The sequence below is a fragment of the Galendromus occidentalis genome, unplaced genomic scaffold (genome assembly GCF_000255335.2).
Source record: "Galendromus occidentalis unplaced genomic scaffold, Mocc_1.1 scf7180000076583, whole genome shotgun sequence".
Lineage (NCBI taxonomy): Eukaryota > Metazoa > Arthropoda > Arachnida > Mesostigmata > Phytoseiidae > Galendromus > Galendromus occidentalis.
The window spans coordinates 1,642,310-1,656,216 of record NW_003804572.1 but is presented as its reverse complement, the minus strand read 5'-3'; the positions used below and the strand labels follow the sequence as shown (position 1 = coordinate 1,656,216).

The following is a 13,907-nucleotide window of genomic DNA, read 5'->3' as shown; positions in this document are numbered from 1 at the left end:
TTCACGAGTCGATATTCATGTAAGCTTTGTCGAATATATTTCCCCAAGGAACATGACATGAAGTATTCTAACCGACCTCTGGGACCCCTCAGCGGTGCTAGGACCCCCATCCGGGGACCCCTGATCTAAATTGAGGTGAACGTATATCTTATTCGGGCACTCCGAGAGGGATCCCAGCGGAGGTCGACCCGCAACCTTGCATGAGAATCTGTCCGCGATCCCGATCAAACGCTTCCAGCTTCTAGTGCGGGAGCGGAAGCGAAGAGCTCCGCCATTCCTTGCTCTTCTTGGGTGCCGAAGAGCTTCGGAAGAGCGACCATAAAACGTGAAAGACACCGATGCTATCCTCGAAACGAAATTATCCTGTTTTATGCAATCAACCGGTGTGTTTGTTCTTGGCGTAAAAGGCCGCGATCGTGGCAGGTGGAGCACTCGTTCTGCTGCTTCCGTTGTTGGCGGAACTATTCGTTGTCTTTCTCGGTCGGTAGGTCTCCTCTCTTGTACTCCACCGATTTCTTATTGCCTGGAAAATATCACCCGATTAGTTCACTTGTTTCTGCCGACATTCATCCCTGGCGATCAGAGCTCGAACTCATGGAAAAACGGAGGACTGGGGAGTCTCCCGAGAATAAGACTCTTGATTCCGCAAAAATTCGCTCGTTCAGTTTCCGAAGCATTCGGCTCGCAGATTTTTCTGGATTGGAGGTGTAGACTTTTTTCGCATATCGGAGCGGCTCCTTATTTGATTAGACGCGCGATAATGGTTATTATCCGGATTGATCTGACCCTCATCCCGAGTTTTGGGCAACTTTCTGATCATTTTTCCGCCTCAATCATACTTGCTGGGCCCTGTTTCAACACGGACTGAGTCTTATCAGATGCATTTTGTTGGGACTAATCTGTTGCGCAGCACTTCCCCCATTGTTCAACTCCGGCCGCGAAGGGAAATTATTTAATTAAGGCGCGACTCAAGTGCCCCAGAAATCGGCGGGCAGCTTCTAGGCACACCTCTCTGGCGGGAATTGCTCAAGACTCGCGACTCGGAATGAATTCCCAAGCTTGTGTCGAGTTCAGCGGAACGGTCATGTTCCGAGTGCTCTCTCGGGGGGAGGCAGAATTCTCCGCGGAAGAAGCTAAAGTGAACACGCGACGGCAGAATCAGAGAAACTCACTCTTGTCGTAGTAATCATAGACAGTAGCGATCGCGGGCTGCAGGTTCTCTACTGCGAAAGCTTGTTCAAGCTCCAGCGTCACGCATCTCGGGCTCGCCGTGAACTGGTACGAGGGGAAAGTAAATGTAGGTGCTCAGAATACTGTCGGAAATCTGTTCAAATGTCATCTGATAAAGTTCAAAGCTTTCAAACCTCATCGAAGTACAAGATTATGGGATGACCGTCAGCGTCGTATCTCTTGATCTCGTTCCGGAACAAGATCGCTTCAAGAGAGGGCTTCACGACATCGTAACCACTGAATGGAGTCAATTCGATGATTGCCATGCTCGACGGTTGTCCACCGGTTTTATCGTACCTGCGAACCCGGAGACGGGGTCACTGGATATCCCCTCGAGCTCGACTCCTTTCCCCACCTCCAGAAAAGTATCTCAATGCACTGGAGCCTACTCACGAGGCACAAAGCTCCAGAACTACATTCCTCTTGGTTGAAGCCTTGGTAACAGTGACATTGAAGAGGAAGCCGGTCTCTCCCGGAACCGACGGAACGTTGTAACGGAGTTGAGACTGAAATATTCGGGCATTCGGATTTATTTTTCCGGAAATTTTCAGGAGCGCCCTTGTTTGAATGGAAATATGAGAATAACCTCGGAAGTCAAAGGGTGACGCTGCTTACCGTGGCTACCACGCATCCGCTCCCTTCGCTTGTCACAATCAAATTGTTCGGGATAGTATTCAGGATTCGAGTATCCCAGAATATGGCGTTCTTGTCGTTGATGGCGTAATTCTGTTCAAAGTTCTGACCCTTCGCGTGAATCTTGTTGTCCATGCTTTTTTGATCCTTGGAAGTAAGCTCGGCGAACTTGGACAACGCTTGCAGACCTTCGAGGAGACATGAGCGTTTTAGAGAATTATTTTCGAATAATGCTCAAGAGTCTGCCGACTCTGATCCATTGACGGTCGGAGCATCCTGATCCTCGGATCGAGACGAGGTACACAGGAGCCTCCAGTGAGCATCTCTGGAATTCGAGGCTTCCTCTGACGTTTCACTCACCGATGGCAGTATCTTGCGACGAAGAGAAGCCTCCATTTCTGTTCTGTTTCTTCACCAACCATCTCACGATCGGTTGAACTTCTTGAATAGCATCGGCTCCGCTAAGAGTTAGCTGAGCCAGAATGGCGTACGCGCTCGTTTCTATCGATTGCGGCGCATAGCTATCGCTCGGGTGGTAGAACCTCTGGTTCGCTGTCGGAAAGAGATTTGAACTTGGGAGATGAAGAGCGACTCTACGGTCCTCGAAGGGTCCTCTGCCAGGAGTCAGATTTAACGAGCATACTCACGCAATTTGTTGTTCTCGAAAGTTTTCAGATCGCTTAGATACTTGTTCGCCAGGTCGTTATCCTTGTATAGCGCCGCCGTGTAGGCGCTCAGGGCGAGAGCGTGTTGGTTCAGATTCTTCTGCGCCTTGACGCAGAGAAGAGCTTTCTCGATTCGAGTCTTGTTCGTAAGAGAACCGTGGAGCGCCGCGAGAACGTAAGCTGTGTACGAGCCGCGAGTGTCAGATGCACTTTCAGAAGACTGCGGGAGGAAAAGTTTCGGGGATGAGATTGCTCGATGATGTTTCAGCGAAGCCAATCAGGTACAGAATAATCCCAGACATCGAACTCACTCGTAGTGCCCAGCTGTAGATACTCCCGATCTTGTTGAAACAGCCGCTGACCCGATCTTGGGTGCCCAGGAGATAATTATACGTGGTCGATAAGCCATCGTCGTCGATGAAAATGAAGTTGTGGGCACGTTTGAAGCCCTGGTACACCATCGCCGTGAGGAAGGAGGATGGCTGACCCCACGATCCTCCCCAAACAGAGTAAGATCCGTCTTGTGCACGGAAAGTCAATTCGCTCTGATACCCTCGATTGAGATTGGTACGGAAGCGTTTCTCGGTGCTCGAGTCGAGTTTACCGGTCGCATTCAAGTAGTTCAGAATAGCTAGGTTCGATGAAAACTTCGCCATGGTCTGTTCACCGCAGCCCGTCGGTAACACGATCAGGTCGTCCAAATTCGATGTGGATTGTCCCATGATGTCCCCACTGACTGAGAACAGAGCCCTCGCCGAGCCTCGAACAACGTTTTCGGGAGCGACGAGATCGAAATTGGCTTTGCCGATTCCCGTCTGCGGGCACAGCAGGAAACTGTCAATCTTCTCGACCATGAAACCTGTCGGGAATAAATTTCTCCTCAGAAGGCTTCCCCTGAGGGCTTCTGAAAGAGAAGGTCACTGACGACATCCCGCTGTTCAAGTCGAAACCAACGATATAATTACCTTCAGGTACAACTTTCAAGGGTTTCGTGAGTTTGTCTCTCGATGGAACGGATTTAGCATCCGGTTTGTCTTTGCAGATGGCCATGTTATCCGAGTTCATGACTGTAACGGTAACGTCGATGTCCCCGATGGTCGTTTCGTTTGTGACAGCAACTCGAAGCTCGTATTGGAACGGCGATGAATCAGAACAAACGCAAGCCTCGGTTTTCAGAGGAGTCCTGGGCTCCAAGCCGGGGATCGGGTCTATCGTGATCGAAACCTGAGACGATTTGCAAAATTCCGAATGTCAACTCCAGCAGCTCTGATCCCGGAACGTGGGGAGGAATGCAGCATGGAATGTCTCGACGGGAGCGTCCCAAAGACTCGACCCTGGCGAGGGACACTGACCGGCATGCACTGAGGCAGGTAATTATAGGCGCTGACTATGATTGGCAGAACTTCCAATCGCTTCACGGAGTACGGGAGCGTTACGTCGGCGAAGAATGCCTGGAACGTCTTGATTTCCTTGCTCTGGGATACCCCGAGACCATCGGTTTTGTGAATACAAGCGGCGTCCGCGTTCCAGGTCGTGACCTGGTGCGGAGCGGTGAGCGCACGGGAGAGCTTTCCGGTTCCACTGGAAACGAAATCACCATGTAGCTTCCTCCGCTGATGGGGCTTCCTCTTTCTCGTCCCAAGGGTCTGAGCGAACTGAGGTCTCTTCCGCAGGCACCATAACTTACTCGGTCGCGGAGATATCGAAGAGCCAAAGTTCAGGGAAGTAGTCGCGAACGTCAACCACGCTCTGCGTCGCGGTGGCCGTCACTCCGCCGAAATCGTTGCCGATACGTGACGCACTCGGAGCCACTGCAGGATGAGAATCAATCGGATTTCCGTTCGAAGAGAGTCTATTGGTGAAATTTGTGCAGGGGGAACAAGCCATGCAGTGCTCGGGGCATCATTGGAGACAGCAGAAGAGGATTCTTGTTTCCGCAAAATCATCCGAAATATCAATCGATCCGGCTAGGGCTCCGATGAGAGGCATCCGGAGGGAATTTCGAGCCAAGGCTGCCACCCGAGTCGTTCTTTGCAGAAAATCAAGGAAGCTCGTCGCAGACAATAGAACGGATGCAACAATGGCAGTAATCGAATATGATCAATTATTCCTCGCGGACGATGATCTGCTTCGACTGCTCACTCGCCTCGATTCAAGAATAACATGCGGTTGTGCTGACACGGAAGAAGACGGAGGCACAGAAAAGCCGTTCACGCGCAGAGCGCCCATGCAATCGAAAGCCATGCTGTTGCTTTAGTTGTGTACGCGATTTTTGAAGGCCCTTCTGGGAGCTTCTGAGGACCGTATGTTCATTCTGCGCCGACCTGAACACACAAACTCATTACGGTGTTGGTCAGTACCGTGCGGGTTTTTGCTCAAGGCAAAAAGTCCAGGGTTGACTCCGAAACCGCGTGTCATAGAGGGGGGTTTGGATTCTTGTGCATAACCCGAGCTTCTGGCCATTGTGAGCGCCTCGTTCTTCTGCGGCTCGAGATCTACGCTAATTTGGAATGAATTCCAATCGGTACATGCACTCCACTCACCAAATGCCGCCCCTTCGAAAGCCTCGGGAGCCTGGCCTACTTTGAGTGCGACGGCTGCAGAGGCAATGTACATACGTTGGTAAGGGACGAGAAAAATCTGTGTGATTTCCACGAATGATCTTATTTATCCGAGTTGGGGCCATCCCTAGATGCAAACGCCCCTGACGGCTTGGGGACACCGGTGCACTAGTCTCGGGAGGCGGAGAATCAAGGCGCTAGGAGATCTGGCTAGAGCGCCTCGGTATTTTATCGTCGACGCCAAGATGATAATCTTCAGCTTCAGCGAGCACTCAATCGTGGCACTCTAAAGAACTCACTAAGAGCTCAGGAAGATCTGTCGTCTCCATAGCTCCTCGGGGCGAATCTGATATTCAAGGCGTGGTATCGAGGTGATCGAGCTGGATGCATCCTCATCACCTGATGCGGCATGTAAAAGTGATGTTTTGCAAGGATAGTTCCTCCCTGAGGCACGACTGTGACGGCAAGCTTCGCTAAATCGGAGCGAGCTGTCGATTCCGTAGCTAGAATCCAAGGGACTCCCAAGATGTGTCAGATTTTCTGACAATTGGGTTCCGAAGAAAATGAAGCACGATAGAGGCGGATCGCGAGCGACCTTGAAAAACTTGTGTGTAAAGCACCGGAAGCTTCGAGGGGGGAGAGCAAGCGCTATCTCTAGTTTCTCAGCAGTGGAGGAGCTCGATTCCGACCCAATGAAGGACCGAGGTGACTAACTTTGAGGACTCGTTGGGTCCACTCGGGGTGCGTAAAGTCTGTGTTGCGTTTTCTTCTGGATTCCTCCCCCGTGGAGACTCTCTGCTCGTGCTGGAAATACGCGTCGTCAATTCTTCTAATAGTCTCCTTGGAGTTTTACGACGGCTCTCTTTCTTGGGGAGATTTTTTTCGGGACGAAGTGGCTGCTCGCACCAGACTGCGTGTCTCCATCGTAGGAATTTCTCCGGCTAGATTGATCGTAACCCTTGCTGCCTTCCCTACTGAAGCCCATGTCCTGCTATGCCAGGCGACGCGACGGAACCTCGAAACCTGCACCGTACCCAAGCACTCGATGCCCCCTATCGGGTCGAGACGCCCCGCATTCCCTCACGTCGACGAAAGACATCGATTTCTTCCCCGGCGCAATCCGACAGACGGCACCTGCCGCTGCACGATTGTTAATCACCTAACCGGCAGAGCGAAATTCGAGGAGAAAAATTATAATTACTGGTCGTCGCGGCCGGTGCGAATGCCGCCGACGCGTGGGCGGTGATTACAGATTCCATCGACTCTAAAAAGTCCACAGATTCTTCCGTAGGTCATCGACTTGGTAAATACCCTCTTGGAGCGACCGAGGAGTCTCGGGTCTCGATCACGTGCCGCGCCTGAGTCGCAAGCCACAAGGGGATTGGATGGGACCCCGCGAGAGGAATCGCTCATTCTCCGGCGCTCCATCTGTTTCCGAGCTCCGACTTCCCGGAACGATTCGCTCCCACGGTGGATAGAGACGGTCTGGAGTAGGCTCAGGGGGTGCATGATAGACGAAGACGGAAATATTAATCAGGTTTGTGAAATTATGAGTGTCGGTTTTGGAGGGAGACAGAGGCTGGCGGATACAGATAGAGATATAGCCGGAGGCTGTACCAGAACCCGGGGGCATTCTCGCTGACGGCCGTCGCTGTAAAGATGCGGGACGAGGCGCCGAGTAGACGGAAGCAGCCGCCGGACGGAAGTTTCGCGGGACGACTGAGGTAGAACAGTTGAAAGAATGTGTAAGATCGAGACGGGAATCAATCCTAATCAAGCGATCGGGTTTCTCTGTATAGTTCGCGCGCGGAGCACCTTATTACGGTGCAACTCAAGCTCCGAGCATGGGTCCGTAGCTCGGAAGGCCTCCACCGCACATCACCACACATCAGTGTACTCACGGAAGCCGCGAGCAGCGACTCCATAGGCTGCCGCCGCCGGCGGCGCACCGGCAGCTCCGCGACTCAACGTGCGTAGCGCAGCTTTGCCGGACGAAACTCTGCTGTTAGAACCTATAGTCGAACAACGAATCCCTTCGTTCCACCCAGTGAGTCGATATTGTCGACGGGGCTTGTCAACACCGACCTGTTAGATCAACAAAGTCCAACACCCGACAGTTTCTTACACCCCGACACTCATGTCATCGCGCGCTCTCCTGCCGGAATTCTCCCAGACCGACTGCGGACCATACTCCATGATCCTATTAACGTTATCAGAAATCAGATATTGAATGATTATCTCTCGCTATAAGGGTTTTGGTAACATACGTTCTGGCGCGACGTCCGGTCCTCCGTCGCGGGTCGAGCGGCACGGTCGAGTCTTCAAGTTGATATTGTACAAGATCGCCGTCCATCCAGCAGGCTGAGCGAGGGATTTCAGATTTTAATGGGGGAACAAACTTTCCGTTTACGAACGTGGAACTTGCAGAGAAGGGTTCTCCCTGACAAGTAATCGGAATGTTGATTGAAGCTTTCGGAGCGCCTCTCTTTCGCTGGAGTCTCGCGGTACGCTCACCAAGAAGATGCTCTCGCTATCAACGAAGTCACTTTGCCCTCCACTGCTCTGACAATAGCCGTAAGTGTCTGGTTGCGGATGCTCCCATTGGCCAATTTCGCGATTGGGTAGGTCGTCTCGATACCTGAGTCGGAAGCGAAAAGTATGATACATCTCACGGGGTGTATTTTGCAGAAAAATCGGTAGCACCCGACGAATCATGCTGACGAATGCTGAGAGGAAGAATCCCCTAATCGGCTCGGAGTCGAGTTCCTCATCTTAAGGCCCGCTGAGCCCTCCCAATCGATTCCGCCAGGGTGGTCTCACCTCAAGAACGGATTGTTGTCGGAGCCGCTCAGAAGTCGTACGCTGCGATCTACGATCTGGATACCACATTGTGAGTTCGGCGAGGCTTCCAGATTCATCGTGACATTAGCTCCCGGTTGGATGACGTTCTCAGAGAACTCGAGATCCACCTTGTTGGGAGAGCACACCTTCCTTGGAACACGAATACTATCAGCCACGACTTCGGTTCCATTGATGTAGAAGAGAGCCACAGTCAAGTGAGGCAACTGCGTAGAGACTGGATCGATCTGGGGACGAAATCAGCTCCAATAATTGAAGTCGAATCGTTCCGGGAGGAAGTTTATCCCACGAATTATCGAATGAACCCGTCTCAAAACGTGGAAATCGTTCGATTGTCTTTCTCACAACAGATGGACGGCGGATGGCACGAGTTCTCTCACGATCATTCTCACCTCGATGTGGAGACGACCAATTTTCTTGTCGCTCGAAGCAGCCATATCGCTGAACGTATTTGGGAGTGACTCAATCAGCATCTCTGATTGATCGGATTGGGCGGCCACTTCCTGAGGCGCGGTGACCTTCACTTCTTTAGTCAGGAGATTCCTCGATCGGCCCATGACAACGTATCGGAACAGAAGGTTCTTGTCTTGTTCCTGCAAAGCATCGTGTGGGTCGTGGGTCGGTGGTGGATCGCCTTTTCCCGCCGTTCTGATTCTCGAAGACGGTTCCAGAATCGTGTCCCAAGCCGTGCGCTCGTCATCGTCGGCGAGGAACAAACACCGCTCCTTGAAGCACGAGCGACTCCAGAGAACTGACTGAGGAGTCACTTACCCGGAAGGTGTAATAGGCAGTCAACTGAACAGGTTTATCGCAAGGCAATTTCTCGTTGGATAAGGGTTCGAATTGCACATATTGTTGTGAAGGGGAGAAAAACGATCTGTAGAACGTCGAGCTCCTCGGTTGTCGGATCATGACACTGTGCTGACTCTCCGGGTAGTATTTCGTAGGGTAACGGGTGGACGAAGCCTGGCGCGAAAGAAGGGACACCATCATTGGGCTGACGATGAGCTAAGCCTCAATTTTACGTGCGTCGTACATGCTCGGATAAATGTACAAACCTCGACGCTGAAAGATACAACGGACGGCTTGTGTGGGGGCAGCGTATACCTGACGATTCCTTGGGAATCGCTCGTGTAGTTCTTGCACATGAGTCGTACATCTGTACGTTGGTAGTGGTACTGATAAAGCTCTGATTTTGCGTTGAGACACAATTCGATCTGCTCCCCGACGGCGGGCGTATCATCAGGTCTCGAGACTCTCAGCTGAAATCAACAGTGTCAGTTGGAATTCGGCTGAGCACACGTCCCATATCGCAAGCAAGCAAGACGAGAGGAACAAGAAATGAATGTCCATCCGAAAGTCGAAGAGGGTCCGAGAGCTTACAGTTCCATAGGTGTTCATGTAGGGCCGGAAATATTTATCGGATGAGTCAGGCTGGAAAGCAAGTCGCAAGGGCATCGACGTCCTCGACAATTGGTTCGTGGCGTTCATCTGCAACTTCGTTCCATCCTCGAAAACATTGGCGATGACTCGTACTTGTCGGTACTCGAAGGAAGGGTTCGTCAGGTTGAGAGCCGAGGTCTCCAAGGTCAAGTTGTAGCAGCCATCGGTCTAGAGGGGAATTCTTCTCTGAGTCTCGGTCTCGACGCCAAATGTCAGAATTGATATTTCTCCGCAGGGCAGAGATTGCTCACCAGTCTACCCTCGACGTAGTTCTCGGGAATTCCTCGCAGCTGCTCCCAGGGATAACGAATCAGAGTAGTGTTTATCTTCACGTCCCCGTTGACTGGTTTGCCGAAGGTGTACTTGGCACAAACTTTCCACGTTGCCGTCTCTGCATCCATGAGAAGGTAGGGGGTGGAGTGATTGTGACCTCGAACTTCGGCAAAGTGTACTCGGACACCGAGAAGGTGGCGGTTTGAAGGACCGGGCTGGTTTTATTCAAGCTCTGTTTACCGAGGGGAGAATTTAGAATTGAGTTCTCGAAATCCCGAGTTCCTGGAAATTCGTCGACATACAACCCGTGTCTATGCGACGCATTCCTCGAGAGACTCTGGCCTCATCTTTAGGACGACGCGCAATGCGAGAGCCGAGACTTACCGATGGGAGACTGGTTTCCTCGTAACGGACATTGATGAACCAGGCGCCGAGAGCTGGCTCGGAAATTAGTTGGAAGTCGAACTGCATCACCATATCGGTAAAATTGACATCGGCCCAGTTTGCGACGACGTTATTTAGCGGATCGTTCACCGAGACGCTGATCATCCCGCCGTTCCTCGGCCTCAAGTCTGCGCTCAGAGGCATGACTCGGAGGAAGACTGGAAATATTGGTCTGAACGTTGAAAATTCATCTGTCTAGCATTGACCATGTCCGTAGGAGCTGCCGGGAGATCTGGATTTCAGATTACCTTTCTGGCCGGGCTTATAGATTTTCTTATCCGTTTGAATTAACAAGAGGGGATCATCCGTCTGAATTTTGATGGTGTTGTTCTCTTTGATGACGGTAGAGCCGAAGGTGCCTTCGAGGATCACAGTGCTGTAGATGCTTCCCTGTGGCTGGAAGAGCTGTTCTGTCAGCGAATAATCCCGCTCTTCTGAGGGGAGGATGAGGAAGCTGTTCGGGATACTTCACCCACGTCTCGCTCACACAGAATCTGGAGGAACCTACCTGGTCGACTCCGCTGAGTACGAGATCCGAGATATCGAGGTTGAAGGTAGGTCCTTCATTTTTCGGAATGGAAAATGTTCTCTGATAGTACTGAATAGTGCTGTTGTTCTGGTCGACGATGCTGATCCTCGCCGAGCCGTCCACTTTCTGATTCTGCAGCTCGAGGACGAAGAAATTACGGTCTCCTTGGTAGATTGTTTTGGGCATGAGCAAGAACGCGCTGAAATTCGCCGAGCTGACCGGAAAGGAATGAAAAAGACAATGAGCTCAAAGAGTGTGTCCGTCCGACGCTTAATCGGAATCTGGCTTTCATTCATTGGAAATCGGACAGGGAACGTGACAAGGAACATTTCTCCGAGTCTCTCGATTCCGAGACGACGTTCTGTATCGAGCAGGCGATGGACTGAGAGAATGAATGCGTACCAAACATGAGTCACAAGCAAGGCAGTCAACATTATTCACTCTAGCCTGGGCACTCGGATCCTAGGAGATCCTTAGCCGCTTAGGTCTGGTAACTCCGATCACTTCTGATAAAAGCTGGGCTTCTGACAGTCGGCTTTTATGGCGAGCGAGGAAGTTTTGATGGGTCATTTTATGTCCGTACTCGACTCGAGCGCTCATCTCCGAGCGTGTTATTCGCTCCAAGGCTGTGCATGACGTCACATAAGAAGAGACCGCTCAGACAATACCTAACAGATTTTTCTGCGACAACAGAAAACTTCCGTGTTAAGGCCATTACGACCGAAAGTGTCACTATCCAGGCAACTGCTCACGCGAACCGTGTCGCGTAGCAAAGTGATTCCAAGAGAAAATTCCGCGGGTTGGGAAATCACGGACTTTGATACATCGCACAGCTTCGAGTCGTAGAATCGATGGCCGAACGGAATAATGGTGAAATCGGGGAACTCCGGATAAATTCAAGGCATATGTAGGTATGTGATCACAGTTTCTGAGGCGATCGATGTCGACTGTCATCGATAGAGCGGTCTCCTCGGACCTAATGATGGGCAACAACGGAGGAAACTGCGCTCAAAAGTTCCTTTCGTTGTTCCCAGCAACTCACTGTTTGGAAAACTTCTGGGGAAGAACTCCCCTACTATGCCGATCGGAATATCGTTTTGTATCGCAATCACCGACAGCAAGTCTTTCGGGGCGGTGACGACTCGGAATATTCCACAAAAGTGAAACAATGACTCATTTTCTGGATCCGTGCAAAGCGGACTCGGTGACAAGCGGTTTCCCTCGTGAGCTCGATCAGGGATTCGGAAACTGCCAGTCCTAATCGAGCAATGAGCGAGCGCCATTCGTTTTCCCGCGAAGGAAAAAAGAAAAATCGCCATTCGAGTCGGATTGCTCCAAAAGAAGGGCTCTACAAGGCGTTCAATCCCGATTTTCGTCGTCTTTAGCTCTTCGCATTGCGACTGGTGATCGATGGCGATTCTCAGATTTCCGAAATAGATTCATCCCTCGTGAACCAGTCTCAGATTCCATTTAGATTAGAAGCTGTCTATCTTTGCGGCCAGAGACGATGGAGCGAGAAATCGTCTTTGAGCACCAGTCGTTCGTACGGGTTGCCAGATACCCTATCGGTCAGGTGGACTCGAGTAACTCACCTCTGAGTTGAGGCACGGCACACGAAGAGTCCCACGATTCCGGCTATCAAAGCCGACTTCATCATGATCTGCAAGCAAGAGGTTCCATTATTCCTGGGCGTCCAACTCTCGGGAATCGCGCCTTCGGCGGAGGGGGGGAATGCGGTGAGAGACCTTGTCCACAGTATCACGACCGCCTCCGATCCGACTTGAGAGCTCTGTCCCGAAAGCTGCTGAGCTCTCATACTTCGAGTATACCTCCTCCGTCTCTCTCGCATCGACCAATATCCTTTTTGATATTGAAGACCATCTTCCGTGTATTCCTTACAGAAAATTTCGGGGCGCAAAGAGGAGCTAGCTGAGCTCGCTCATGATCGAGGGCTGACTCGATCGGCCAGTGAACGCCGATCCTCGATTGACTCAGAAATCCTCGGGATACGATCCGAAAAACTGCTATCGAAGTCTTTCAATTATTGCCAGTCCGGCTGAGACACCGAGTGTGTGCCACAATCCGTCGTTTCAGCGCTGAACTGCGGCTGCCTGTTCGAGTCACACCGAAGCCTCCCGAGATCCCGGGAGTGGCAAGACGGGGGAAGATTCATTTATGGGAGCCGGTTTGAGATCTCAGGAAGTATATCCGATAATGAGAGTCGTCCCTGCAGGAGCCCGGTCCTTCTCACGGATTCGATTTTTTTCCGAGTTACTCGCCGATACTTGATTCTATTTAGAGAGACACGGAATGTTCACGGATCAGGAACTTCACTCTCACGTGTTCACTGGCTACGCGCCTCCTCGGGCCGCTCGACATTTGTTCTAGTTTGTCACGAAATGTTTCTAAGGCTCGATCGTCTTCGCAGCACGCCGCGATACTTCCCGCTTCTCCCGCCACAGAACGCCCTGAGCGAGATACGTAATTCGCTCCCAAGAAAAGACACCTGACATGACACCATGGCTCGTTTAGATGAGAAATGTGAATATCTCGACTTTTTGTACCTCGTCCACCAGGATTCATTCCTCCCGGAGATTCAGCCGGAATTACTGCTCCGAGAAAAAGCCATGACGTCGAAAAAGTATTTTTTACTGACGGAGTTTTCGCTAGCATGCTTGTGCAACATGTCCGTCCTCGCTCCGAGACCGCCCCGAGTTCGGTGGGCAAACTTCTTTGCGGCATCCCATGAAATCATGAGCGTCGGTTCGCGTCGCTACGGAGTTGAAGATTGTCAGGGAGCTGGAAGCGAATGCCTCAGGCATTGAGATTACGCGAAACTGGACACTCGTAGACCAAAGTTTCTGTCTGCACGATGAAGGCCAGCAAGAAAAACCAGGATGAAAACAAAGGCTTTGAATCATTACCTCTTGTCTCAGGCGAGAAAGAGATTCATCATCGCGATCGATCCTGACGATCGACGTTTCTTCAAAGCTTCACGGTACCCCAGGGTTTTTCCTCTTGGTGTATTTCCGCCACCAATCTAACACCTTAGGATCTTTGCGCCCTGAATACTTATGACTTCCCTACGTCATGAACCTCAAGCTACGCGTGCGTTCATCCCGTCTCCATCGCGGCGATATTTCTTCGGTCTACACACAGCAATGTATGAAGAGAAGATTGCGATGCCTTTTCAAGCAGGATTCCGTGATGGAAGTCCACAAGGAACCAGCCGAACAGACCAACACCGAAGTGATGTCGCTTCGCCAATGA

General features: G+C 51.4%; 1 protein-coding gene across 1 annotated transcript; it reads right to left on the bottom strand.

Moving 5' to 3' along the window:
• Positions 1-344: 344 nt before the first annotated feature.
• Positions 345-12,518, bottom strand: LOC100900246 (ovostatin). The gene is given in 25 exon segments (XM_029110480.1): positions 345-523; positions 1,173-1,275; positions 1,365-1,527; positions 1,624-1,736; positions 1,846-2,051; positions 2,224-2,415; positions 2,511-2,748; positions 2,840-3,387; positions 3,494-3,752; positions 3,881-4,109; positions 4,216-4,339; positions 7,357-7,450; positions 7,604-7,727; positions 7,910-8,175; positions 8,341-8,541; positions 8,720-8,914; positions 9,007-9,210; positions 9,332-9,559; positions 9,643-9,800; positions 9,803-9,946; positions 10,060-10,266; positions 10,357-10,498; positions 10,617-10,851; positions 12,230-12,297; positions 12,456-12,518. Coding segments are annotated over 25 exon segments (4,566 nt in total). The 3' UTR covers positions 345-461.
• Between the last annotated feature and the right edge of the window lie 1,389 nt (positions 12,519-13,907).